The sequence below is a fragment of the Blennius ocellaris genome (assembly GCF_963422515.1).
Source record: "Blennius ocellaris genome assembly, chromosome: 22".
NCBI lineage: Eukaryota > Metazoa > Chordata > Actinopteri > Blenniiformes > Blenniidae > Blennius > Blennius ocellaris.
Genome location: NC_137671.1, coordinates 1,948,593 through 1,974,003, shown reverse-complemented (window position 1 = coordinate 1,974,003; position 25,411 = coordinate 1,948,593). Strand labels below are relative to the sequence as shown.

The window sequence follows — 25,411 nt, the reverse complement described above, 5'->3', positions numbered from 1 at the left end:
GATACACCAGGTCTAGATACGCCAGGTCCTGATACACCAGGTCTAGATACACCAGGTCTAGATTCACCAGGCCCTGATACACCAGGTCTAGATTCACCAGGCCCTGATACACCAGCCCATTGCCCAACCTGATGCTAATGGTGCTAATGCTAATGCTAATGCACCATAATCCTGTCTGGTCACGAAGCTGCAGGACATCAACCAGCAAATGTTTTAGAGCAAAGAAATTCATGATCTCCAGCTTTCTTTCTATCTTCTTTCTCCATTTTACCGTTTTTTTTTTAATTGTCTTTTCTATTTAGCTCACTTGCGTCCACTTCTGTCCCACTCGTCTTATCTCTGTCTTCCTCCTGTATTTTCAGGTTACTTCAATCATCTTGAGTTTATTTGTTCTCTCATCTATTTCTGACTTTCTCTCTGTTGTCTGTCTTTTGTCTTTCGACCCACCGCGTCCTCTTTCTCTCCCGACACCTTCTGTCCCTCTGTCCAAGAGCGACGTCCACAAACATGCTAGTTTCAGGTGTTTTCTGCAGTTTGTCCCTGAACACAGCCCTTCGCGTTCACAGCTCATTGCTTGAATGTCTTTATTGTATTTCTTTGACGTGAACCTTCTCCTCTTCATGTAAACAGTCTTTGACCCCACAGTTTCTTCTTTCCGTCTGTCCTCCAGCTGAGGACAACCCAGACGAGCTGTATTTCCAGGAGCTGCCGGTGTGGAAGAGAGAATACTTCTGATCCTGGAACAGGAAGTTTTCCGCACAATCCTTTTTTTTTTTTTTTGTGTAAATACGAACTCTGACTGTGTTTGAAGTGAGATGTTTTAATAAAAACGGTTGAATTCATAGCTCTTCTCGTCTGACTGTGTGACGGCCTCCGGCTTTAGGAAGAAGCAGTGAGAAGAACAATGGACAGGCTCACGGCTAAAAAAACGAGTTTCTTCCAGAGTTAATGTGGAAACAAAGGAAGAAGTGCAAAGGGAGTGATGTCTGTGGGCCAAACGTCTGTAATCCTACTCAAACTGAGTTTTACAAATCGAAGTCATGAAATATGCATTTCACACTTCTACTATTGGAGTACTTATTTAACACGTATTGGTCACAGCGCAGTTTCTTTAAAGCGTTAGTCGTCAGTGTAAACGTGCAACACAATGAATGGAAAGGGACTGAAACCAGTTTCTACAGGAAGAGAACTTTGACGGGTGGATTGGACATTTTAATGAAGATCAACAGACTGTGTTAAATGAAAATGGCACATTGGGGTGTTTATCTACAGTGACGTCAAACTCTTGAGTCTTTAAACATCCTTTAATGGAACCTCGGGGTTGAACTCAGTTTCCTGCCTCCCCCGGCTGCTTCTTCTGGCCTTCAGGAACTCCCCCCAACAAGAACGGAGACTTGATGTTCAGCCGGTCCTTCTCGGCCTCCTCGTCCTCGTCGTAGTGCTCATCGTCGTCGTCCTCCACGTCGCTGTGGTGGGGGGTGGAGTGGACGGAGGCCGAGGGGGAGGGGGGCACCGAGTAGGGCCGGGGGTACCGGAAGCCCTCCGCCTGCCAGACAAGCACCGGGTCAGAAAAACACCCCGGAGAATCCACAGCCTGCCTGAACCGCCTGACGTGTCTCGCGTCATCTTTCTGAAATCGTCTTTCTGACGTCATCTATCTGACATCGTCTCTCTCACATCGTCTTTTTGACATCGTACAACGGACATCGTCTATCTGACGTCATCTATCTGACATCGTCTCTCTCACATCGTCTTTTTGACATCGTACAACGGACATCGTCTATCTGACGTCATCTATCTGACATCGTCTCTCTCACATCGTCTTTTTGACATCGTACAACAGACATCGTCTATCTGACGTCATCTATCTGACATCGTCTCTCTCACATCGTCTTTTTGACATCGTACAACAGACATCGTCTATCTGACGTCATCTATCTGACATCGTCTCTCTCACATCGTCTTTTTGACATCGTACAACGGACATCGTCTATCTGACATCATCTATCTGATGTCGTTTGTCAGACAGACGATATCAGACAGGTGTCAGATGGATGTAAATTAATATAAATACATCATAAATGCAATTCATTCAAACAAAACTAAAAACGTTCTTGCGTCTCCTGCTGCTGAGACACAACCACACACAGCATGATGCTGCCACCGCCGTGCCCCGTGAACACGAATCCACTGTGATCCTGAACAAACTGGATAATTTAATAGAAATTAACAAACTAGTCAACTTTGATAGTTTCCTTTGATACGAATCCACTTCCTGACCTTCATCGGCAGCACAAGATTTCTGATTTCTGCAAAGTCACCGTTACAACTCTGTGTTTGTGTTTTATGGAGGGTTGAAGTTCCTCCACCAGAATCCACACGTGAAAAGTGAAAACTACAGAACCCGGTTTTAGTTGTTGATGTTAATCTCTGATACCATCTCAAAACCTTTCTGAAGGAAATTCCCCTTCACACTCATACAAACACGTACTTTTCCCCTGGCTGAAAATCTCAAAATGTTGATATCCTGGCTGGAGCTGCTGCCACGCCACCTTTGATATCCCACAATCCCTTGGGGTATATATAAATATGGGAGTGTTTAGGGTTCGGTTTACTAGAAAATATGACAAACATCTGTCAATAAATGAAGCTTTCTTGATGCTTTTTGATCCTATTTTTTTTACTCTCGGAGTCTCAGACATAATTAAATACCACTGCATTGTAACTTGTAATTCCACCTGAAGTATCGTTTCTGATGACGTCTTGTCTTCTTCCAAATGTTAGACTGTCAATTAAAGCTGACAGGTGTGTGTAACATGGCGCTGTGTGTGTGTGTGTCAGTACACACAACGATGCTCACACGTGTGATGACCAGACTGAAAGACCGTTCAGACTGCAGAACCACACAGACCAGAGAGCGGCAGGAAGTGTGAGCAGGACGAGTTCCTCACCCTCAGAGAGGCCGTGGGCTCCATCTTGAACTTCTCGGGGAAGGCTCTGCTCAGGGCCATGTGCCGGGCGTTGATGTAGAACTGTCGATCACAAGGTCAGAGGAACATCAGCGACGATGACGATCAACCAAGCTGAAGCAGCTACAAAAGCTCGAGTTGTTCAAATTCTGTTCTTAAGCTTTGTCCGTATCAGTTTGGGCTCGACATCGTTTGTAATGTACGACATGCCCTGAGACATCGTGTTGAGCCGCGTTCATATTGGTTTTGGCTTGTGTGGAGAGTCTAATTCTATATGGTACAATAACCATTGGTATTATTATTATTATAAGTACACTACTACTATTGGTATTATTATTATTATTATTACTTATATATATATATATTGTTATTGTTATATTATTGTTACCATTATTAGTAGTACTATACACGAGAATTATACACTATCACACATTGTTATTATCTGTATTGTTGTTATTATTATTATATAATACCTACTTCTAATGGCTCTGCCACTGCACCTTACTATTTATTTATCTTGCTTTTATCTCCTGCTTATTTATAAGTGCCCATGTTCCGTTCTGTGTTTTACTTTATGTCTTATACCCAGATATTTTTATATTTTACTTCTATTTCTATTCTATTGTATTTTATAATATTCGTATGTACCAGATTGCTGCAACAAGACAATTTCCCTTCGGGGATGAATAAAGTAATTATCTATCTATCTATCTATCTATCTATCTGTCGGTACAATCTAGAGATGGTAGATTTATATACTCCGGGTGACGATTGCCTGGTCAGAATTGGCCATAGAAAGTGAAATAGGACGATAGATAGACACGTCTTGGTATCCCCTATTTTGTCTGTTTTAGCAGAATTCTATTCCGCAGACTGAGTGAACAGATGTGAAAGACGTAATGGATGAAGGGTCGTGTTGTGAGGAGGACTGGGGATGCAGTGCAGCGTCAGATCCAGAGGCGGCGGACACCGACCCGGCCCAGGTATCTCCAGTCCAGCAGGTCAGACAGCCGCTCGGTTCGGTTCCTCTGGATGATGCGCTGGCGACGAGACTGCTGACAGAAGCTGAACATGAACTGCGTGAGCTGGTTGCACGATTCCTCGGGGGAACGGAAGCGTCGGTCCACGATGTAGATGCCTGACAGAAACACAGTCAAGAGGTGAAGACGGACGGAGCGCCTGAGTCTCATCCCGGCTTCATCCGGACATACCGTAGGCCGCCGGGTCCGAGACGTGCTCCTCCATAAAGCAGCCGAAGCCCGACAGGTTGGTGGTCACGCTGGGGATGCCCATCACTGTACACTCACCTGGACCACACACACACACACACACACACACACTTGTTTCAGGGTACTTTCTCAGGGTCCGATCCCGTTGCTCACCCTGCTTCCTCTGGTAAAGCAATCCGGGGGCACAGACCCAGAATCAGGCAAGAAAACTGGTCCAAACCAGTCCAGGCCTGGAGGTTGACCCTCTGTGAACAGGAAGCCTACCAGGTGTGTATCCCCACGGTTCGTAGTACGACGGGAACACGCCGAGGTTACAGCCACGGACGAAGTCTTCATAGTCCATGGGTAGCAGAGGACTGGTGGAGGAGAGGAACTCAGGGTGGAAGATCACCTGATGGAGACACAGAGTTCATCACCTTTCATTCTGCTGCTGGTTGTTCACCTGGTCGGACTGTCATACCTGGAGGAACCGATCTGAAGAACTTCTACCAGCAACAAACAGCGATTCTCAAATAAACATTTCAATCAGATCATGTGTGTAGACAGTGTGTAGACAGTGTGTAGACAGTGTGTAGACAGTGTGTAGACAGTGTATAGACAGTGTGTAGACAGTGTGTAGACAGTGTGTAGACAGTGTGTAGATAGTGTGTAGACAGTGTGTAGACAGTGTGTAGACAGTGTGTAGACAGTGTGTAGACAGTGTATAGACAGTGTGTAGACAGTGTGTAGACAGTGTGTAGACAGTGTGTAGACAGTGTGTAGACAGTGTGTACCTTGACTCGGTCGTTCCTGGAGTTAAAGAGTCCAACTCGTCTGATGTTTGCCAGGATTGGATCTGTTGAATCGTCCAGCATGTTGTGAGTTGTAACAGGAGGCAGGCCGTGTCTCTACACACACACACACACACACACACACACACACACACACACACACACGCACACACACACACACACACACACACACACACACACACACACACACACACACACACACACACACACACACACACACACACACACACACAGTTACATCATGATAGTTTCTTATCATTTTGTATTCTAACCATAACAAAGTAGGAAACGTCTTTGTAGATCAGAAGTGGAGCAGCTCTATGAGCTTTCAGGGACGTGTGTGTGCGTTTATATTTATTTATATCCTGCAGCTTACTGCGGCTTCCTACATGTTCCTATTGGGTCCTACATGTTCCTACAATTTTCTACAGGTTCCTATAGGTTCCTGGATGTTCCTACAGGTTCCTACAGGTTCCTACAGGTTACTGCGGCGGCTCAGCGTTGAGTTGTGACGTGACGGAGCAGGAGTCAGTGTTCCGTGGCCGTAACCTTTGGAGGTTGTTTGCAGTATTGATCGATGTTAGAAGCAGGATAATGATCTCTGATTACCAGCATCTGATCAGAACCATCAGCTGTAATGAAGCAGCTGCTTGAACTCCTGCAGAGAAAACTCTCTTCTTCTGGGTTTAAAGTCCTCCTGCTGCTCCTCCTCCTCCTCCTCCTCCTCCTCCTCCTGCTCCTCCTGCTCCTCCTCCTCCTCCTGCTCCTCCTGCTCCTCCTCCTCCTCTTTCTCCTCCTGCTCTCTTCCTCCTCCTGCTCCTCCTGTTAACCCTCCTCCTCCTCCTCCTCCTCCTGCTCCTCCTGCTCCTCCTGCTCCTCCTGCTCCTCCTGCTAACCCTCCTCCTCCTCCTCCTCCTCCTGCTTCTCCTCCTCCTGCTTCTCCTCCTCCTCCTGCTCCTCCTGCTCCTCCTACTCTCTTCCTCCTCCTGCTCCTCCTGCTAACCCTCCTCCTCCTCCTCCTGCTCCTCCTCCTACTCTCTTCCTCCTGCTTTTTCTTCGTCTTCTTCTTACTCCCTGTTCTCTCAGTACACTTTACTCCCTGTAGTCTATGTACTCTTTGTACTCTGTACTACCTGTGCTCTGTACTCCCTTACTCTATGTGCTCTATGTACTCTATATACTCTGGACTCCCAGTACTCTCAATACTCTGTACTCCATGCTCCCTGTGCTCTCAGTACTCCCAGTACTTCCAGTACTCAGTAGTCTCATTATTCACTGTACTTTGTGGACTCCCAATCCTCTCAGTCCTGTGTGCTCTCTTTACTCCCTGTGCTCTGTGTACTCCCATTACTCTCAGTACTCCCAGTACTCTCAATACTCTGCTTGAGTGATATACAGTGTACTGCAGTCAGCAGTAAACGTGTTGAGCTGGATGGTTCGGTTCACACTTCAGTCACACTTGATGAGAGTAAAGAAGTATATTTTATAGTTCTGGGCTGAGCCGACCCTTAATAAGAGGAATAGATGAGGCTGTAATTGAAAATCCGTGGAGGGATGAATATGGAGGGGACGGCACATGAAAAATGACAAAAAGAGAAATAATCACAACGACGCTGTCCCCAAAGAGCCAATCGGGAGCCTCCGTTCCATCATCCCTCGCACGCTAGCACTCGATTACCGGCTTTCCATTTTCGACCTCTCAAATATTGACACTGGCATAAATTCATTTAATTGTGAAAGAGCTTTTTATAGGCACTTTGCTGGTAACATCCATCAGCCCACCGCTGCCGCCGCTCTATTGACCTGCAGCCGGCGAGGAGGAGGGTCATTAACTGACTTCATGTTCATTCAGCTTCTCACTCTGGGGGGATTCCCCCTCCAGCACAACAAATGTCATGTCCGCACACACACACACACACACACACACACACACACGCACACACTAAACGTGGAACTTCTGTAATTTAACCCTTCATAGAGCAGAGAGAACTCAGAGCTGTTAGAATATAAAGTATGAATCAACCCTGACATAACTATAACTATATAACATATGACTTAACTGACATTCATACATGAAACAGTCTGTTAAAAGAAATCAACATAAACAAAATGATCTATATTACAGCGTCGTCTTTACATGAGTATTGCAACGACACATCATCAGTAGATAAAACGAAGCCGTCTCTCAGTGGAGAACAATCTGGTAGTTGTGGTGATTCTGCTTCACAACGAGAGGAAGAGTCGACATCTAAGGATCAAAGAGCCACGTCGCTATGAACACAAAGCCGGTTCTTATCCCTGTGGTGACTTTTCTGACTCCTCCTGCTTGAAACCCCAATCTTTACAAAACCTTAAAGTGAGAACATTGTCCCACTGAATTTCAGATTTCCTGTACACTGTAGAGTACCACTCTCCATCAGTCACATATATCATTATATATGACCTACTGGAAGCACAAGGGTCACTTCGATTCGACTTTACGAGCGTTGCTATCGAAGAGTTCGTGGTCACTTCCCCCACTTCTACACAACATGTGACCGTTTCTACTCAGCTGCTCGTCACAGAAAGTCGTCACAGAAAGTCGTCACAGCTTTCAATGAAGACTTTTTTTCTAACGCTGAACTTGCTAATACACAGATTTCTAGACTTTGAAGGGTCATATTATTATTATTATCCAGCCCGTCAACACTTTCACGTGGCACCACCGTGTGCCAGACAAGAGCTGCCTGATTGTGGGAGGAGTCAAAGGGGAGGAGGCTTCCTGGATTGGGATTTGCCCGATAACACTATATAGGGTTTCTGATTGGCTGGTTGGAGAAACACACTTTTTAAAACCTGGAACAAGCCAGGGAGAGAGAGGACACACTTTCTTCACTTCTGGGGCGCCTTTCCAGGTATGGGGATGATCAGTACTGCCGGATTTTATATGATATGACCCTTTAAGAGTCCAGGATAAGCCACAGATTTCTCAACTTCAAGAGTCTCGTTCATAAAGACGCTCCCTTACCTGGGTGGCAAAGATGGCTCTCTTCATGATAGTGAAGTCGTCTCGGTCCAGAATAGTGTTCATATCAGGAATCTGGCCTCTGTGGACAGAGAACATCCTCAACACAGAGACCTGGTCCTCCCATATTCGCTCTCTGGTAGATTGTAGGATCGTCTGCAGTCTGATGTTCGTCTCTGCTCACATTGACACACACGACTATTCTACAATCACTGCTGGAGATCGTGGGAACACGACATGGAAAAGACCAGAACTGCGTGCTGCGACAGACGACACAGTTCAATCTCTAAACCAAACGGGTTCACTGAGTGTCTTCGTTACTCACTTCAACAGAGCGTCGTACAGTTTTTTACCAAACTTCTCCTTCACGGTGTGAGCTGTGTCCCTGTGGGAGACAATGGAACGTCTTACAGAACATTTCAGAGTTACATCGAACACAGACTCCGGTGATCAGAGATGGAAGTGACCAGAGGTACAAACCTCGTGGAGGATGAAGTGTGTGTCAGAACAGGTTTGATTTATGATTATCGGACTTAAAGTTTAAGGATCTGCTCCGGTCCCTGAGCAGCAGGGGCCACCAGATACCTTTGGGGGTCTACTGGAGTCTCACACCCTGACATCGTCCAATAAAAGCGTTTGTTATTCTAAAGTTTATGAAGTCAGAAATGAACTTATAAGACGGTAAAAGTGGATCTGTCAGCAGGTTTCAGTCGATCCAGTCGTCATGTTCCCCGTGGAACCGTGGGTCTGGTTTCATGTACAGTAATGATTGAAACGGTTCCGGCAGCAGGTCCTACCAGAGCTGTTTTCGAACCGCCTGCCCCTTCAGTGACTCCACGTTGAAGTTGTTGGTTTTTGCCGGCATGATGAAGAAAACTACCACCGTCACATCGTTTCTGTGCATCTGTGGAGAGTCAGAGTGTTCATGGACCGGATCAGTGAAACACCTGAACCACCAAGGACCTAAACCACCCAAGGACCTGAACTATCAGACATCTGAACCACCAGACACCTAAACCACCAAGGACCTGAACTATCAGACATCTGAACCAACAGACACCTGAACCACCAGACACCTGAACCACTAAGGACCTGAACTACCAGATATCTGAACCAACAGACACCTGAACAACCAGACACCTGAACCACCAGAGCCCTGAACCAGCTGGAAGCACAGAAGCATCCTCACCCGGAGCAGGTAGTTCAGTCTGGACAGCGACTCCAGGAAGATGTCAGCCCCCTTGTTGGAGAACTCATAGCGTCCAGCAATGAAGAAGAAGAGAGTTTTCTCCAGGTTGAAGTCCAGATGACTGCCAGCGATGAACATTGATCAAACAAGACAAGAAATGACACAACGTCAATCAGTAGAAAAAGAAAGTGACAGTCTTGCTCATAAAAACAGGTCATATGTTGGCGAGCCAGACCCGTAGAAGTGTCCTCTGACAAACTCCTGGATGCGGACTTTACTGGTGGAATGCAGGTTCTGAAACTCGTGCATGGCGGAGAACTTCTTCACGTTCAGTCCGTTGGGCGTCACCACGTCTGTCGGGGGGAACGACACGGCGGAGACTTCACGCACTGCGAGGGCTTGCTGGAGGGACGGGCGGAGGAGGCAGACGCTCACCTGGCAGGCGGCGCAGCATGTGGTCGGCCTCCACCGCCGTGATCTGAGACACGGTGGTGAAGACGTGAGCGCAGTGGACGGCTGCTCGCTCCAGACAGTAGCGGTGGTAGATCTGACGCTCGCCGGCCTCCTTATCTACATCAAACTGCCGCACACACACACACACACACACACAAGGGATTCTGGGATATGAAAGGCGGATGTTCTGAGAAATTTAACAGCCGGAGTTTGTCTGAGCGTGAAGAGGACTACAGAACTTTCTCTGAGTTCAGATCACCTTCAGGTCCACCTGTCAATTATTGACGAGCCAGCGACCTTTAGCTTCACGCTGACCTTCAGGATACCAGCCAATTACAGTGCTCGCCGCAGACACACACACACACACACACACACACACACACACACACACACACACACACACACACACACACACACACACCACTAATGAAGCTCTGAGTGGCTCTAACAGGCTGAACCTGAGAAATCAATGTGACGGCTGCAGGAAGTGTGTGAGGTGACGGGACCACTGTAATCCATTACGGTAATCTGGATACTTCTGCAAGTAATGAGCTGGAGAGGGATTGATACTGGGAGCACAGTTACAGTTACTAATCTGTAAATGTTCATACGTTTCCCAGGTTGTTGTAGAAGTCGGCGTTGCCGGCACACAGGTATCGCCCCAGCAGCGTGGCGTGCGTGGTGAACACGGTTGCCATGGGGATCTTGCGGGACCGGGCCAGGATGAGGCCCGGCCCAGCCTGCCACTCGTGGAAATGGCCGATGACGTTGGGTTTGTCTCCCAGGCTGTCGGTGAGCTGAGGGACGAGAGAGGTCGGAGGTCAGAGGTCACGTCTTCCCGATCAGTGACTGAGTTGACGCTACGCGTCCACCTCCTTGAAGAACCAGGCGATCAGCGAGCCCATGATGAGGGCGTCGTTGGCCTCGCGGTCCTGGTACGGCAGGCCGATGTGGCAGGTCTCCCACAGGTCCCCCTTCCAGCGGTCCAGGTTCCAGGCGGCGGAGCCGATGTCAAACAGGATGACGTACGGACTTCCCTCGATCAGCCAGCGGCCGAAATGGACCTAGGAACCAGTCAGACAGAACAGGGTCAACACATCAGGGTCCTGGACCACAACCTAGGAACCAGTCAGACAGAACAGGGTCAACACATCAGGGTCCTGGACCACAGCCTAGGAACCAGTCAGACAGAACAGGGTCAACGCATCAGGGTCCTGGACCACAACCTAGGAACCAGTCAGACAGAACAGGGTCAACACATCAGGGTCCTGGACCACAGCCTAGGAACCAGTCAGACAGAACAGGGTCAACGCATCAGGGTCCTGGACCACAACCTAGGAACCAGTCAGACAGAACAGGGTCAACACATCAGGGTCCTGGACCACAGCCTAGGAACCAGTCAGACAAAACAGGGTCAACACATCAGGGTCCTGGACCACAACCTAGGAACCAGTCTGTTCTGCCGGTTTCGACGTGGGTCGCCTGAAGCAGCTCTGGAGTCTAACACACACCATCAGGTCAGATTTGTCTTTTCTAGTTTCTGGGTCAAACTGAGTCTTTCAGGTTCTCAGTCCATGAGCGCCATCTCGTGGTCACAGTCAGTCACTGAGCTTCAGAATCAAATACTTTATGAACCCCTGAGAAAGTCTTGTGTTGTTTCCAGCGTCACAGTGGAGGAGGAGGCGGTCTCCACAAGAGAATGGATGGAAGACTGAATATTAAACTGAAAACAGCACAAGCAGGGAATAATTCCTCTCCCACTGTGTGCTTGATAATTATGTGACCATTTCATTGTTTACCAAAGATGTTTGAATCATAAAATCTTGTAAAGCATCTGTTGAGAATCTGTCATGTATCAGATCACATAGACGTATAAATAAGCCTCAGGTAGATTCTACTTTTTATAAGCTCTCGGATCTTCAGTCATTGAGAAATATGATCATATCTCAACATTTATAAACTCTAACAAACCTGGACACATTTGCTCAATTGGGAACTCTTGTGTTTGTGTGAATTTAAAAATAACTTTGCTGGAGAAAGTTGAACCGGAGGCTTTTCAGCCAAATATCTGCTTTCAGACGGTGAAATAGAAGCGATGTGACACAATCATAATCGTTTTCTTCATCTCGACGTCTCGTAGAAACAGAGAGAAAAAAACCAGAACTGACTTGGTCCTACAGGTCCTACTGGTCCTACTGGTCCTACTGGTCCTACAGGTCCTACTGGTCCTACTGGTCCTACAAGTCCTGGGTCCTACAGGTCCTACTGGTCCTACTGGTCCTAATGGTTCTACAGGTCCTACTGGTTCCTACAGGTGCTACTGCTCTGCTGCTGGTTTCACTGCGGTATTTCATTTATCATAATTTCCCTCCAGTTTTTTTGTATTTAAAATCAAAATACTTTTTCCTTTCTGATTTTCTGTGTTATTAATATTGACTTGAGCCTTTATATTTGTTCTTGTAGCAACTTGAGCTATTGGAATTGCTCCTGTGGTCAGTTTGTGCAGGTTTAAGGTGAAGAAAAGCTTCCTCAACGGGGTATCGGATCATTTATTCTACAAGGTTTTAGCTCGTACATCGAACTTGTACTTGATTCAGTTATTAAATCAAACCAAGACTCAAACCAGTTGAAATCAAAGTGTCGAGGCCGTGAGCTCATCGGTGGCATCGTTTATTACGTCAGAACGAGGACGATTGTAGGCCGTGGGGGTTTGGAACGCGAGTCTCGTCTGACCTGGCAACCGTTGTGGATCAGAGCATCCATGGCCTTCCTGACGGCGGCGTTGGGCGGCTCGCAGTCCTCCACCTGAGTCTTGTAGTTGTGTTCGTAGTACGGCCCCATCATGTAGTAGTTCTCCCCCCACTCGTCCACCGTCACCTTGGCCTTGGTCTGGATGACGGTGTAGATTCCTCCCACTGCGGGAACAACGGCAGCCGCTTCATTTCCTGCGTCAGCGTTCTGAGATACGGAGCGTTTCAACAACGCGTGTTTCAGAAGGGACGAGATCAGCGTGGGTGTGAGTGAGCGTCAGAGAGCGGTGACGTCCAAACTGCATCAGAGAGCCGACCTCTGACCTCTGACCTCTGACCTCTGCTGTCTGACAACACACTGAAACAGCAGGGGGCGTCTGACACGACCACCAACATCCTCAAAGCCTTCTTCAGTCTGGGGTCTGGTTAACACGATAGCAGAGTTCTGATCAACTTTATCTTTAACTTTTTAAAACCGGCTCTGAGACACAACGTTTCTTTCAGGGGTGTGATTCCCCCCCGGCAGAGACTAGCGGAGGCTACGTAGCCTGATGCACCCCCACCCCCCTCCCCCCCCCATCTATATATAACACTAAATGCCTCACGGTGCCGCCCGTGACGTGCCTACGGCGCCGCCATCTTGGAGAGGTCTCCCGCTCGCGCTAACCATATAGATCCCAGGCTAGAAAATCCACAAAAGCATTTGTAGCTCGCTTGCTAATCCACGTAGCAACACAAGTAATACGTCGTTTTACAAGTGAGGTAAAGCTCAGGAAAAAAGATTTCTACTTTTCCAATAAAGATCATTTGATTTGAACGTGACCCTTTTTATTTCATGCCACATGTCTTTTTCATTTTGTTGTCAAACTTAATAGTATCAGTAAAGTTATATTAGTGTTGTTGTTTTTGTTGTTGTTGTAAAAATTATCCAGAACCTTGAGTTTAAATTTTTCTGATGGAAATTCAGGTTTCAGCCATAAAATCTATGATTTTTAGTTTAAATCAGGAAGCGAGAAACAAGAGTTTCAGATTAATCATCAACCTCAAAAGTTGAATATCAGATGAAATTCACAGGATATTGTTCAGTGAAGCCAGCGCTTTAATTTGAAAGGTGAAGTGACGGTGGTTCCTCGTGGTGGCAGGTGCAGCGAGTGAAGGTCAGAGCTCCCACATCACGTTCGAACCCACAGCTTCAGCTTCCTCTCACATGTGGGACATCGCCGTCCACGTATCTGCCGCTTAATGTTTAACTCCTCAGAGACTCTTGCGTTACACTCTGGATTTCAATATTGACTCTGGAAAGGCCACGGGTGACTTTTACGCAAAATCTGACTGATGACCCCCGGACACACCACGAGAGAGCTGGAGCCGTGTCCATCGTGGACGAAACCCGCACAGACACAGGGAGACCAGAGGCTGGCTTCAAACGGTGCCGGGTGACGGTGCTCGCCACTGCACCACAGGAAGTGCAGCTATGAGACCGGGCTGACCTTTGTTGGTGACCTCCCAGGCCACCTCGAACAGCAGCAGGTCCTCCACGGGAAGCTCGTCCTCCTCCCAGGCCGGCAGCAGCCCGCTCAGGGACGTCATGGACAGGGACCGGGACAGCGGCATGGTTGGGGTGGGGGGGTCCGACTCAGGAGCTCTGTGGTGTCCCGGGACTCGGTCCGTCACTCAGTCCTCACAGGAGACAACAGGACAGGATCAGAAGGAGCCCAGCAAACAGAGGGACCGCCCACTGAGGGCGCTGACCTCACACACACACACACACACACACACACACACACACACACACACACACACACACACACACACACACACACACACACACACACACACACACTATTGGCTAACTGAAAGCCATGTCTCTACTTTGAGTCTCCATCAGGTTGTTGTGCTCTTCAATCTGTAAGCGACTGGAGAAATCAACCTCTGCAGAGAAGCCGTGATCCACAGTGAGGGTGGAGGTGATCGACAGGTGGAGGTGATCCACAGTGAGGGTGGAGGTGATCGACAGGTGGAGGTGATCCACAGTGAGGGTGGAGGTGATCGACAGGTGGAGGTGATCCACAGTGAGGGTGGAGGTGATCGACAGGTGGAGGTGATCTACAGGTGGAGGTGGGAACTTAGAGAGACCAGAAAACAGCGCGTCCATAGACCTAGCCTATAGGTGTCGCCAAACACCAGGAATTTGAATCCCCGAGCCGCTCCAGGTAGTTCGTAACTAACCAGCTCGTCAAAGAACGTGTGAAGACACTGAGACAGAGAGTGAGACGTCTTCCAAGACATATGAACAAGTCCACTTCTGATCAAACTTGTTCTGAGAAACCAAGACAAGCCCACAACATCCAGGGGCTTGAAGACATCTCGTGTCCTCTACCTCGGCCTTCCAGCCCTATCTGCCCCCCCCTCCGTGAGGGACGTCCACCTCAAAGTCCCCCAACTCTGGATCGTCCTCGCTGCTGGACAAGTCTTCACCACCTCTGAACCTCTGACACCTTCAGGGCTCTGCTGAGTCAGCAGAGCCCTGAAGGTGTCAGAGGTTCAGAGGTCACCGTGATGAAAGAGCCTGACGACCTTCTAGAACCGCATGCTGCAGTGTATCGGGACAGTCTCGAACACCATACTCCTTGTCGTACATGTACGGTCTATCCTGGAACATGCAGGACAGAACTGGTCCGCCACAACCGTACACGTGTGCAGACGTCTTTTTAGGCGTCTGTTTGGGCTGATGGACGACGTCTGTCCCGCCGCAAAGACACAAACCGGCGACACCTTCCTCCGTCAGCGGTTGGAGTGTTTCAGCTCTGGATGTTTGTGCCTCCAAATGGAGAAATAATTCACGAAGCGGCTCGTCTCGCACCATCAGAGGTCTCATCGCCGTGAACCAGCCGTGATTCCACCGTTTACCATTACCAACATTATGTGCGTGACGCACGCTGACCCGCCGCCATTTCCGCGAACAGGAGCGAACGGGCCGAGCCTTTTTTCCAGTATCGGCGGCGGCGGCGGCGGACGGCGCCGCAATTTAGCAGAGCAGCGGCGCCGTCCGCGGCTGCAGGTCAGCGGGGGTCAGCCGGCGGAGGCATAAAAGCCCCGGCGGGACGGAGCGGCGGCAGCGTGTGGACCTGAGGCTGTGAACATGAGGCTGGCGGCGCTGCTCCTGCTGTGTGTGCTGATGGAGGACGGGCGCGGCGTGACGGCGGCGCCGCGGTTCCAATCCGCACAGAGGACGCACAGCACAGGTGAGACTCCTCCACCACCGAACTCTTATCGAGAAACCGGCTGGTTCGATTCCTGCAACCCAAGGAACTTTATCGCTGCAAGAGTTTTGTTTAACCTAAAAAGATCAAAAGATCAAAAGATCAAAAGATCAAAAACATCAGAAATGTTCATATTTAAATTGAGATTATTCTTCGCTCTCGCTTTTTCATGTGGGATTGTTTATTTCATTTCACATTTAATTTCAATTACGACTGAGATGACTGTTATGGTCAGTGCTTTATAAATGTCACTTCATTCAATTGATTTGTATTTTGACTAGTACTGTCAAAAATAACGAGTTCATTTAGTTAATTGATTTGAAACATAATTTACCACGTAGTTTGGTTTAATTCCGGGTTTTTTGAAGCACGTGCAGCGTCTCTGGACTGCAGAGCAGCATAGCACTCAGTGGAATAATATTAATGTAGAAAGTTTCCCTTTAAAAGTTTCCTGACGACTGATTGAGAAAGTGAAAGTCATTAGCTTTACTTTGAAAAGCCAAATTGTTTCGACCGCAGTAGTAATTCTGCTGCAAAACAGCAGGGTGCCACTTTGTTCGTGTAATAATTTCACAACTTTGTTTCTATTCTAATTGTCAAAGTGGTGGCCCTGCACTGCAAGTTTATTAATTAATTCATTTATGTTTTTATTATTTTGCTGATCTTGGAGAAAAACAGTTTCACCAAAAGCTAAAAGCGTTCTGAAAATAGTCTTTTGATTTAAATACAGTCTCTGTGTGTTGAGTCGATATTAATTCTGTGGTTTTCCCTGAATAAATATCATTACAAGCGTCAGTCTTCAGGAGTGGTTTCTGGTTCTGGACTTGATTCTGGTCCTTGGCTGGTTTGTCTCTCAGATCTGGCAACCCAAGATGTCCCACAACTAGAAGTTCTACTTTAATGCTCTTTACTGCTGAAGACTTTGTACTTTGATTGAGGAGAAGATTTCAGACCATGACGCTTCTGAGCAGGTTGTCCTCTGATGTTTTCTGATGGAGTCCTTCCCTGTCTGTCCTCCAGGGACGGTCCTGTCTGTGCTGAGGAGACGGGGGTCCAGGGACCTGGTTCTGGAGGACCTGTGCTTCACCCTCAGGGAGAACGAGGAGCAGCTGCTGTGCAACGAGCGCCGGAGCAAGTTCAACTTCAACCCTCTGAGCCTGCGGTTCGGCAAGCGCCACGTGTCCAGGAGGGCCCAGAAGACAGTCCTGTCCCACAGGCTGTCCCCCTTCTACCAGGACGTCCCCGCCTGAAGGCCCGTCTGGGGTCACCAGGCCAGGACGTTCCCTCCCGGTCTCCCCCAGAGCAGGATGTCCCTCCCAGACCAGGACGTCCCTCCCAGTCTTCCCCAGACCAGGACGGTCCATCAGTCTCCCCCAGACCAGGACGTCCCTCCCAGTCTTCCCCAGGCCAGGACGTCCCTCCCAGTCTTCCCCAGACCAGGACGGTCCATCAGTCTCCCCCAGACCAGGACGTCCCTCCCAGTCTTCCCCAGACCAGGACAGTCCATCTCAGTCTCCTCCAGACCAGGATGTCCCTCCCAGTCCCCCCCCCCCCCCCCCCTCCCAGTCTCCCCCAGACCAGGATGTCCCTCCTGAGACTCCTGGAAAACGTCCAGAAGTCGGAGTTTGTCCATCGTGTAAATAAAATTTTTGTAGCGAGTCACTTCTGACAAAATAAATCTCAAATCAACTTTTACTTTGAAAGAAATGGGCTTGAACGAAAGTGACTTTAAAGTAAAATCACATCTCGCCTGTACCTTTACGCTGAATTCCCCAGGAGGGGGCGCCACCGCGCTTTTTACTGAGGTCAAATAAACTCCTATCCTTTCTCCTTGTGTCCAAACTGACTTTATCTGATCTTTAACGGAAAAACACTTAACGATGATCAAAATATTGATCAATCTGATGACTCTTCTCCTTTCTTTTCCAATGCTAAAAGATTGATATTAAAATTTAGGCAATCTTGTATAAAATTGGGGTTTCTGGATGCTTGATGTATAAATTCTTGATTTTATCTTATTCAATTATTGCATTTGTGACACTTGCTTGTGTTTGACAGACAAATATTGTGAAAATAACCTCTAAAAGCTTCCGTCTCACAACAAAACTGTGGACATCTCAAGCAAACGTCCAACTGGAGCAGTTTATTGTTTTAATGACTTGAGGAAATAATGTGTCGGACTTGAGCACAAAGACTTGAGACTCAACTTCGATTAGCAAAACGAGGACTTGGTCCCGCCTCTGATAAATTCTGTCTTTAGTCCAAATCGGTTTTCTTGTGCTCCTGGAAAAGTCAGGGAAATTGAAATTCGACCTCTTCTGCATCAAGAACTCTGAAACTCTTCAGGTTTCACTGTTAAGTTATCAAATTAAAACTTTAGTACATCTTACAGAGTGGCAATCACTTCCTGTTAAACCTTGGTCTTCCCAGGGACACCAGATTCTTTCTTTAAGCTAAAGTTTCTTTGCTGCTGGTTATTCCACCTGCCCAGAAAGCACACACTGGTTCCACCAGAGGTTCTGCACTGTTTCACAAAGACTCGTGTCGACGCGGCGTTCTTCACACCAGGTTGAGCTTTATTGAACGACGTGTTGCTGTGACAGTTTAAACGACATGTGAGCTGCAGCTTGGCGTTTTCCTCAGAGCAGACGCCTCCTCTCAGCGAGTCTCTGGTCCTGGTCCTGGTCCTGGTCCTGGTCGTACTGAAAACTAGCCACGTGGCTCCATACACACACACACACCGGGACACGTCTGCTAACACCAACAGTAACATCAGCTTGTCGTTTAAAGGAGGGGGAAGTGAGAAAAAAACCACTCCATCGGCGTGGGGCCAGTCTACAGAGAGGGAGCTACAAAAGGAGTGTGTGTGTGTGAGTGTGTGAGTGTGTGTGTGTGTGTGTTCAGAGGTCCTTGAGGTCCTTCTGGATGCCCCACAGCGTGTCGGCGCTCTTCTTCAGCTGGCCCACCTCCTCGTCGTTCAGAGTCATGTTGACCACGCTGCTCACGCCGCTGCTGTTCAGGACGCAGGGCAGAGACAGGAAGACCTCCTCCCCGATCCCGTACATGTCCTGCAACACACACACAGTGTCAGCACGCTGCCTGAGGGCGTGTGTGTGTGTGTGTGTGTGTGTGTGTGTGTGAGAGAGAGAGTGTCGGACCTTGACCATGGTGGAGACCGGGTGCACGCGGCTCATGTTCTTCACGATGCTCTCCGTCAGGTCGGCCACGCTCAGCCCGATGGCCCAGTTGGTGTAGCCCTTCAGCTTGATGACCTCGTAGGCACTGAGACGGAATCACAAGGTCAGGGAGACGCCTCGAAGGTCGTCGGGGTCAGAGAGACGCCCCGAAGGCCGTCAAGGTCAGAGAGACGCCCCCGAAGGCGACTCTGGTCGCACAGGTGAGACTCCTCCACCACTGAACTCTTATGGAGAAAGCGGTAGGTTCGATTCCTGCAACCCAAGGAACTTTATCGCTACAAGAGTTTCGTTTAACCTAAAAAACTTTTCTTTTTTTTTATCCAAATCCATTCAAAACACTCAGAAATGTTCATATTTTAATATAGATTATTCTTCGCACTCGCGTTTTCATGTGGGATTGTTTATTTCATTTCACATGTAATTTCAATTACGACTGAGATGACTGTTATGGTCAGTGCTTTATAAATGTCACTTCATTCAATTGATTAGTACTGGCAAAAATAACACGTTCATTTAGTTAATTGATTTGAAACGATTAATTCATTAAAATAATTTACCGTAATTAACGTGGTTTGGTTTACTTCCGGGTTATTTGAAGAAGGCGCAGCGTCTTCCACCCAGTGGAATAATATGAATGGAGGACATTTCCAGTGTCTCCACATTGAAACGGTTTCTAGGTTTTACTGTAAATGTGATTTACATTCACCAGCCGTTTCTGGTTCTGGTCAGAGAGACGCCCCCGAAGGTCGTCGGGGTCAGAGAGACGCCTCGAAGGCGACGCGCGTCGCCGTCAGTTTGCTGACTATGATTTCCGACTTTCTCATAAACTTCTCATTCCACTTCTTTCATTTTGTTTCAACAAGGCTCTATGAGTTAGATGTGTTATTATTAGTATATTTATATATATAGAAGAATGGTCGCGTTAATACTTGGGGCCCAATTAATCATCATTTTGTGTAAACATGTGTGGAACAGCAAAGAAAAGCTATAAATACAGTTTGAAGCAGAGAGAAACATCTGGAGCCGTAGAGGACTGCAGGGCGAACACATTATATAAGGATTGTTAAAAGAAGGAGATAAAAACGGTGCCATTATGCAACATCTCAGATTTGTGTGGAAGTTTCATGTGATGTGGAAACGCTTCCTCTAATTAGGAAAAACAGAACGGATTTAAAATGTTGAAATTAAATACCTGAAACTAAAACTAATTTCAGTGTGTGTGTGTGTGTACCTGTCCACCACAGCCTTGTGTGTAGCCTTCCACTGCTCCTTGTCAGTGTCGGTACCGATGTCCGGGTTCAACTTCTGCAGGTTCACTCCGGCCACGTTGGCGCCGCTCCAGACGGGAACTGAGTCCAGAGAGAGAGAGAGAGAGAGAGAGAGAGAGAGAGAGAGAGAGAGATCAATCAAACCGACTGTATCCAGAGCGACCAATTAAAACCGACTGTATAATTAAAAAATAAAAAACAAAAAAAAGACTATCCAGAGTGACTAATTAAAACAGACTGTATAATAAAAAAAAAAAAAATTAAAAAAAAGATTGTATCCAGAGCGACCAATTAAAACCGACTATTTTTATTTTTTTAATTATACAGTCGGTTTTAATTGGTCGCTCTGGATAGTCTTTTTTTTTTTTTTACTTTATTTTTATTTTTTAATTATACAAAGTAAAAAAAAAAAAAAAAAAACCCGACTGTATCCAGAGCGACCAATTAAAACCGACTGTATAATAAAAAAATAAAGTTAAAAAAACAAAAACGACTGTATCCAGAGCGATCAAAATAAAGGTACGAAGTTGGTACTTTTATTTTGACAGTTAACCATAACAACAATCCAAATTGGATTGTTACCACAGACTGTCAAAATAAAAGTACCAAGTTGGATTGCAAAATAAAAAAAGTACCAACCCCAGGAGAATATGGACAGAGTCATGACACTCTGAAGGAAACATTGTTCTGATTGGCTCTACTGAGCATGTGCAGAACAACTGGGACCTGGAGTGTTTTCAAAAAGTTCCACACTGGAAGCAGTTTTCAAAAAGTTGCATTTTCACTGAGCCTTGGATGGTTCTGTGGCGGAGAACCCACCGCTGGTGTCGCCGTGCTCGCCCAGCACCCAGCCGTTGAAGGAGGAGGCGTGGATCCCCAGGCGCTCCGCCATCAGGTAGCGGAACCGGGCCGAGTCCAGGTTGGTGCCGCTGCCGATGACGCGGTGCTTCGGCAGACCGCTCAGCTTCCAGGTCACGTAGGTCAGAACGTCCACTGGAGACAGGAGTCCAGGGGGTCAGAGGTCAGGGGACAAGGTGTGTGTGTGTGTGTGTGTGTGTGTGTTACCGGGGTTGGACACCACGATGAGGGTGCAGTTGGGACTGTGCTTGATGATCTGGGGGATGATGGACTTGAAGACGTTGACGTTCCTCTGAACCAGGTTGAGGCGACTCTCCCCCTCCTGCTGACGGACTCCTGCTGTGACGACCACCAGGCGGGAGTTCGCCGTCACTGCGTAGTCTGGAGGGGGGGGGAGGGGGGGGGGGTGGTTAGGGTTAGCATGGTTCCCCCAGGCTGAGCAGACCTTCACCCCCGCCGCGCTCCACCTTTGTCGGCGACGATCTTGGAGGTCTTGAGGAAGAGGCTGCCGTGCTGCAGGTCCATCATCTCCCCTTTCAGCCGGTCCTCCATCACGTCCACCAGGGCCAGCTCGTCACACAGGTCCTGCTCAGAGGAACGACGGCAGCGTGAGCGTCTCACCCAACACACACACACACACAGTTGCGTCCATTAAAGCCGGACGCCACGGGGACGAGTCGGGAGTCGGGAGTCTCACCCGCAGCAGGATGCTGACGGCGCAGGCCATGCCCACCTGGCCCACCCCCACCACCGTCACCTTGTTCCTGGGGGGCTCGGCGGGGGTCCCGGCCAGGGGACTGATCAGCTTCTGCAGGACTGAAGACATGACGGCAGCTGCAGGGAGACAGAGGAGACACGGGGGGACGCCTGATGATCAAACTGGACATGGACGTTCGAGGTCAGAAGGTCTTTTTTCATATCAGAGTGGAGAAATCCACCGGTGTGATCTGATCTCATTTTATTATTTATTTCATTCATTTAAAACGATGCAACAGCAGCATTGCATATGAATGAAAAAGAGCAGAAAGAAGTAAAACAGTTCAGTTTATTTTATCTGTCACATGCAGCGTCTTTTTCCAAAACATCAAACACAAAATAAATCAATAAGGTTGATCTGCTGCTCCGCAGTGTCGTATTTCTGTAACATTGATAATTTAACACGTTTCTGAAACACATCAATGGATGTAGAAGTTTTAATTTTACAATCAAGACCGACTCCTTCCACTGAGATGCATTTTTCCATTACGGCCGATTGAAACCTGGGTTTTGTAAAAAACCTCAGTTCCTTTCAGTTCATATCTACTTTTTCTTTTGCAATTTGTTCGGTAAAATTTCCAGACGAGCTTTAAACCTGGTTTTTAGAAGGTTCTACTCCACTAAATCTTTACATTTCAGTGTTTGTAGTCGTCTAAATAAAGGATCAGTATGGTCTCTGGAACCACTTCCACTAGCGACTCTAATCGCTCTTTTCTGTAGAAGAAAAATTGGATTAATGTGTTTTACAGGCGTTTCCCCACACTTCAATACAACAGGTCAGATATGGAACAATCAATGAGTTGTACAACAAAAACAAAGCATCTTATTTAGAGAATCTTTGACGCTATGCAACACAGCTATTATTTAGGATACCTTTACTTTGACATTATTAATATGTGATTTCCATGTCAAACGTTCATCAATCATAATACCTTGGAACTCATTTCAAGTCCTCTGATCAGCTCAATAAATCTCAACTAAAAGTACTTCATTTGTATTTTCTTCACTCATTTTCAGACAAGTGTCGTTTTGCGGTCCTTTAAAGTGTCAATAAGTAGGTCCAGGGGAGTCGTTGTCTATTTATCGTTCTGGAGGTGAACGAACCGGATCAATAGATACGATCAGACCGTCAATAAAGGCTCAGATCAACCAGCTTTCATCCAGAAAATCTTAAAACTGGGATTAATAATAATAATAATAATGAAGACAGAACAACAGTCGATCATCTCAGACACTTTCTTCAGTTCAGAGCCTTTAAACTTCAATTGAACTGTTCGTCATGTCAATATTTACATCTTCAACCTTTCCTCGCTGGAACAAAACGCTCTTGGTCGTCGCTCTTCAAAAAGAAAGACGTTACTTTTGGATCACGAACAATTTCGAAACACTAAAGTTTGCGGTTCTTGAGTGTTTACGAGAATTCCGCCGGCCGTTTGATTATTTCGTAGTGGTTTGCGTCAGCCGTCGCGGGGGCACCACCAGAGAACCACACCACATCTGAGGAGATGATTAATGTTGTGTTAACCCCCGACACGCTGGAGGTCTGCGGTTAGATTCCCTGCTGCGCCGCATTACCACAACTTGTGACTTTCAAGTCTTTTAAAAAAAAAAAACTAACTTTCTCTTGTAATTATCCGCGACGTCACATGACGGGTGTTGAACTCTGTGCGACCGGCGGCCGCTGGGCTTGAGGAAGAAGAGGGGGAGGAAGAAGAGGGGGAGGAAGAAGAGGGGGAGGGAGAGGAAGAGGCTTCTTTCATTGATTTTGTAGCGTCGCCAGGTTTAGGTTGAATTAAAGAGCAGGGATAGGAAGTTCTCCACCTGACTGGTTCACGTGCAGGAATGTTTGTGGTGCGAGTTGTAGGCCAGACCGTCGCCCCCCCCCCCTTCCCCACTCCCCCCTTCCCCCACACACACACACACTGAGGGAAGTGGAAACTGGAACAAACCGGTGTGAACTGTGGTTCGACTGTCTGACGGCCCACAACACCCAACATTCATCCCCCTGATTCCCACCGGAGGAAACCAGCAACACGTGCGGTTTGGAGCTTCGCGGTGCAGCTGATCTGGGATCAGGGATTCCTGGAGTTTGATCAGGGGCCTTGGGACACAGTTGCCTGGAAACAACCTGCACTTGGGACACTTATCAGGACAGCCCCCCCCTCACCCCACCCCGGAATGTTCCGGCCCACAGAGGAACGTCAGTCCTGTTACAGCGCCACCTACAGGCCTGGCAGCTGTTCATGGAAAGTTTTTAAATATGGGGAGTGAAAAAAAAAAGGGTTTTAAGCTGAAGTGGAAGACGAGATTGATCTCGATCAACTCGTTTATTCGCCTTCAACGGCTGTGGGGGATTTGTAAACTGTTGGTCACCTGCTGCTGAGGAGCATCTCCACCACCACGACGCCGCCGCCGCCGCCAACATCCAACCTCAATAAACCACTTCACCAGCAGGACACCAGGACCACGGTCCAATTAGGACTCGTCTTGTCGTCCTATTTAATCACAGTGTCCCAAAAAACACCAGGTCTCATAGAGGGGGGGGGGGGGGGGGGGGTTAGAGGACTGACCTTGGCTGGGGGGCACCACCTGCCCTCCACCCCCCCCCCCCCACAGTCAACACACCTGCTGCACATATCAGATCCTTCAAGGTCAGAGGGGTCACAGGGTTGGTTGGGGGGGGGGGGGGGGGGGGGGCGACAGATGTGTGTGTGAGAGTGACCAGGGGCGGAGGGGGTCTCTATAAAGGGGGGGGGGGGGGGGGGGGGGGGGGATCAGGCCCGTATCAGTTATGCAACAGTCCCTTTGTCCTTCAGCCGTCAAAATGCTCATTTAAACCACTAAAACAACTAAAATAAATCACATTAATGGTGAGGGGGGAGGAGTGGAGGTTCTCCCGGAGGGTTGCGTTTTGTTTTTTTGTTTTTTTACCTTTTGGAAAACGAGCCGACGCCAAAAACAATAACGGAGCTCATGTGGTTCTGAACCTCCACCTCCACGCGTTTTAACGAGGCGAAGCCCGAAAAGCCGCAGATCTGACGCACCGAGCGGCTCGTCCTGGAGGGATGAGAGCCGAGAAAGGCTCCTGCATCCCGGTCCACCGAGCACCGAGCACCGAGCATCCATTGCAGCGCAGCCGCTCTGCACGCAGCGCGGGGCGGCGCAGCGGGGGGGCCGGGGGGAGAAAGGAGGAGATAACCGGGGGGGGGAAAGAACCGAGGGAGCCATGGGGCAGCAGGAGCACACTCACCGGCTTGACTGGAGCTGATTATCCGCTATGTGGAGCAGGAGGAGGTCGGTGCTGCGTCCGGAGAGCAGGAGAGATGAAGAACAGGAGGAGGAGGAGGAGGAGGAAGAAGAGGAGGAAGAGGAGGAGGAGGAGGGGCAGGACGAGGGGCCAGGCAGGCGGTCACTCCTCCTCCTCCGGGTCGTGTCACACCTTCCTTCAGTCAACAATCATCAATCCCACACTCTAAAAAATAATACATTGGCTAAACTTAATAAAATTAAGGTAACAATTTGCATAGATTTTTTTAAGTACTCTCAACTCAACTCATTATTGAGTTAATCCCACAAGAGGTAGTCTAGTACAACCAACATGACATTTCTTGTCCTCAACAAGGTTAAATAAGTTAAACCAACTGAATTCTGATTAAAACATTTTGGCGTTTTTAAGTCGTCAAT

At 48.0% G+C, this 25,411-nt stretch overlaps 3 protein-coding genes across 3 annotated transcripts in view; 1 reads left to right on the top strand and 2 right to left on the bottom strand.

The window, feature by feature from the left end:
- spx (spexin hormone) overlaps positions 1-735 on the top strand; it is a gene marked incomplete at both ends in the record, with an annotated part of 3,928 nt that extends 3,193 nt beyond the window's left edge. The window contains one exon of the mRNA XM_080518540.1: positions 671-735. Within this exon, the coding sequence (XP_080374666.1) occupies positions 671-735 (65 nt within the window). The remainder of the gene's footprint in view (positions 1-670) is intronic.
- Positions 736-1,327: 592 nt separating this feature from the next.
- gys2 (glycogen synthase 2) lies at positions 1,328-13,999 on the bottom strand (the record flags this gene model as incomplete). The annotated part of the gene is made up of 16 exons (XM_080518463.1): positions 1,328-1,546; positions 2,952-3,032; positions 3,944-4,107; positions 4,181-4,276; positions 4,463-4,589; positions 4,972-5,085; positions 7,997-8,075; positions 8,319-8,378; positions 8,791-8,897; positions 9,183-9,303; positions 9,418-9,535; positions 9,618-9,762; positions 10,247-10,432; positions 10,508-10,699; positions 12,369-12,550; positions 13,876-13,999. The coding sequence occupies 16 exons, from the start codon at positions 13,997-13,999 to the stop codon at positions 1,328-1,330; spliced, it is 2,115 nt and encodes a 704-aa protein (XP_080374589.1).
- A 4,204-nt stretch (positions 14,000-18,203) lies between these two features.
- On the bottom strand, positions 18,204-25,122 carry ldhba (lactate dehydrogenase Ba). Its single transcript, XM_080518236.1, has 8 exons — positions 24,978-25,122; positions 21,669-21,805; positions 21,439-21,556; positions 21,179-21,352; positions 20,933-21,106; positions 20,077-20,194; positions 18,807-18,930; positions 18,204-18,716 (listed from the first exon to the last, which is right to left on the bottom strand). Exons 2-8 carry the CDS (start codon positions 21,795-21,797, stop codon positions 18,549-18,551), a joined length of 1,005 nt encoding a protein of 334 aa, XP_080374362.1. The 5' UTR covers positions 21,798-21,805; positions 24,978-25,122; the 3' UTR covers positions 18,204-18,548.
- Between the last annotated feature and the right edge of the window lie 289 nt (positions 25,123-25,411).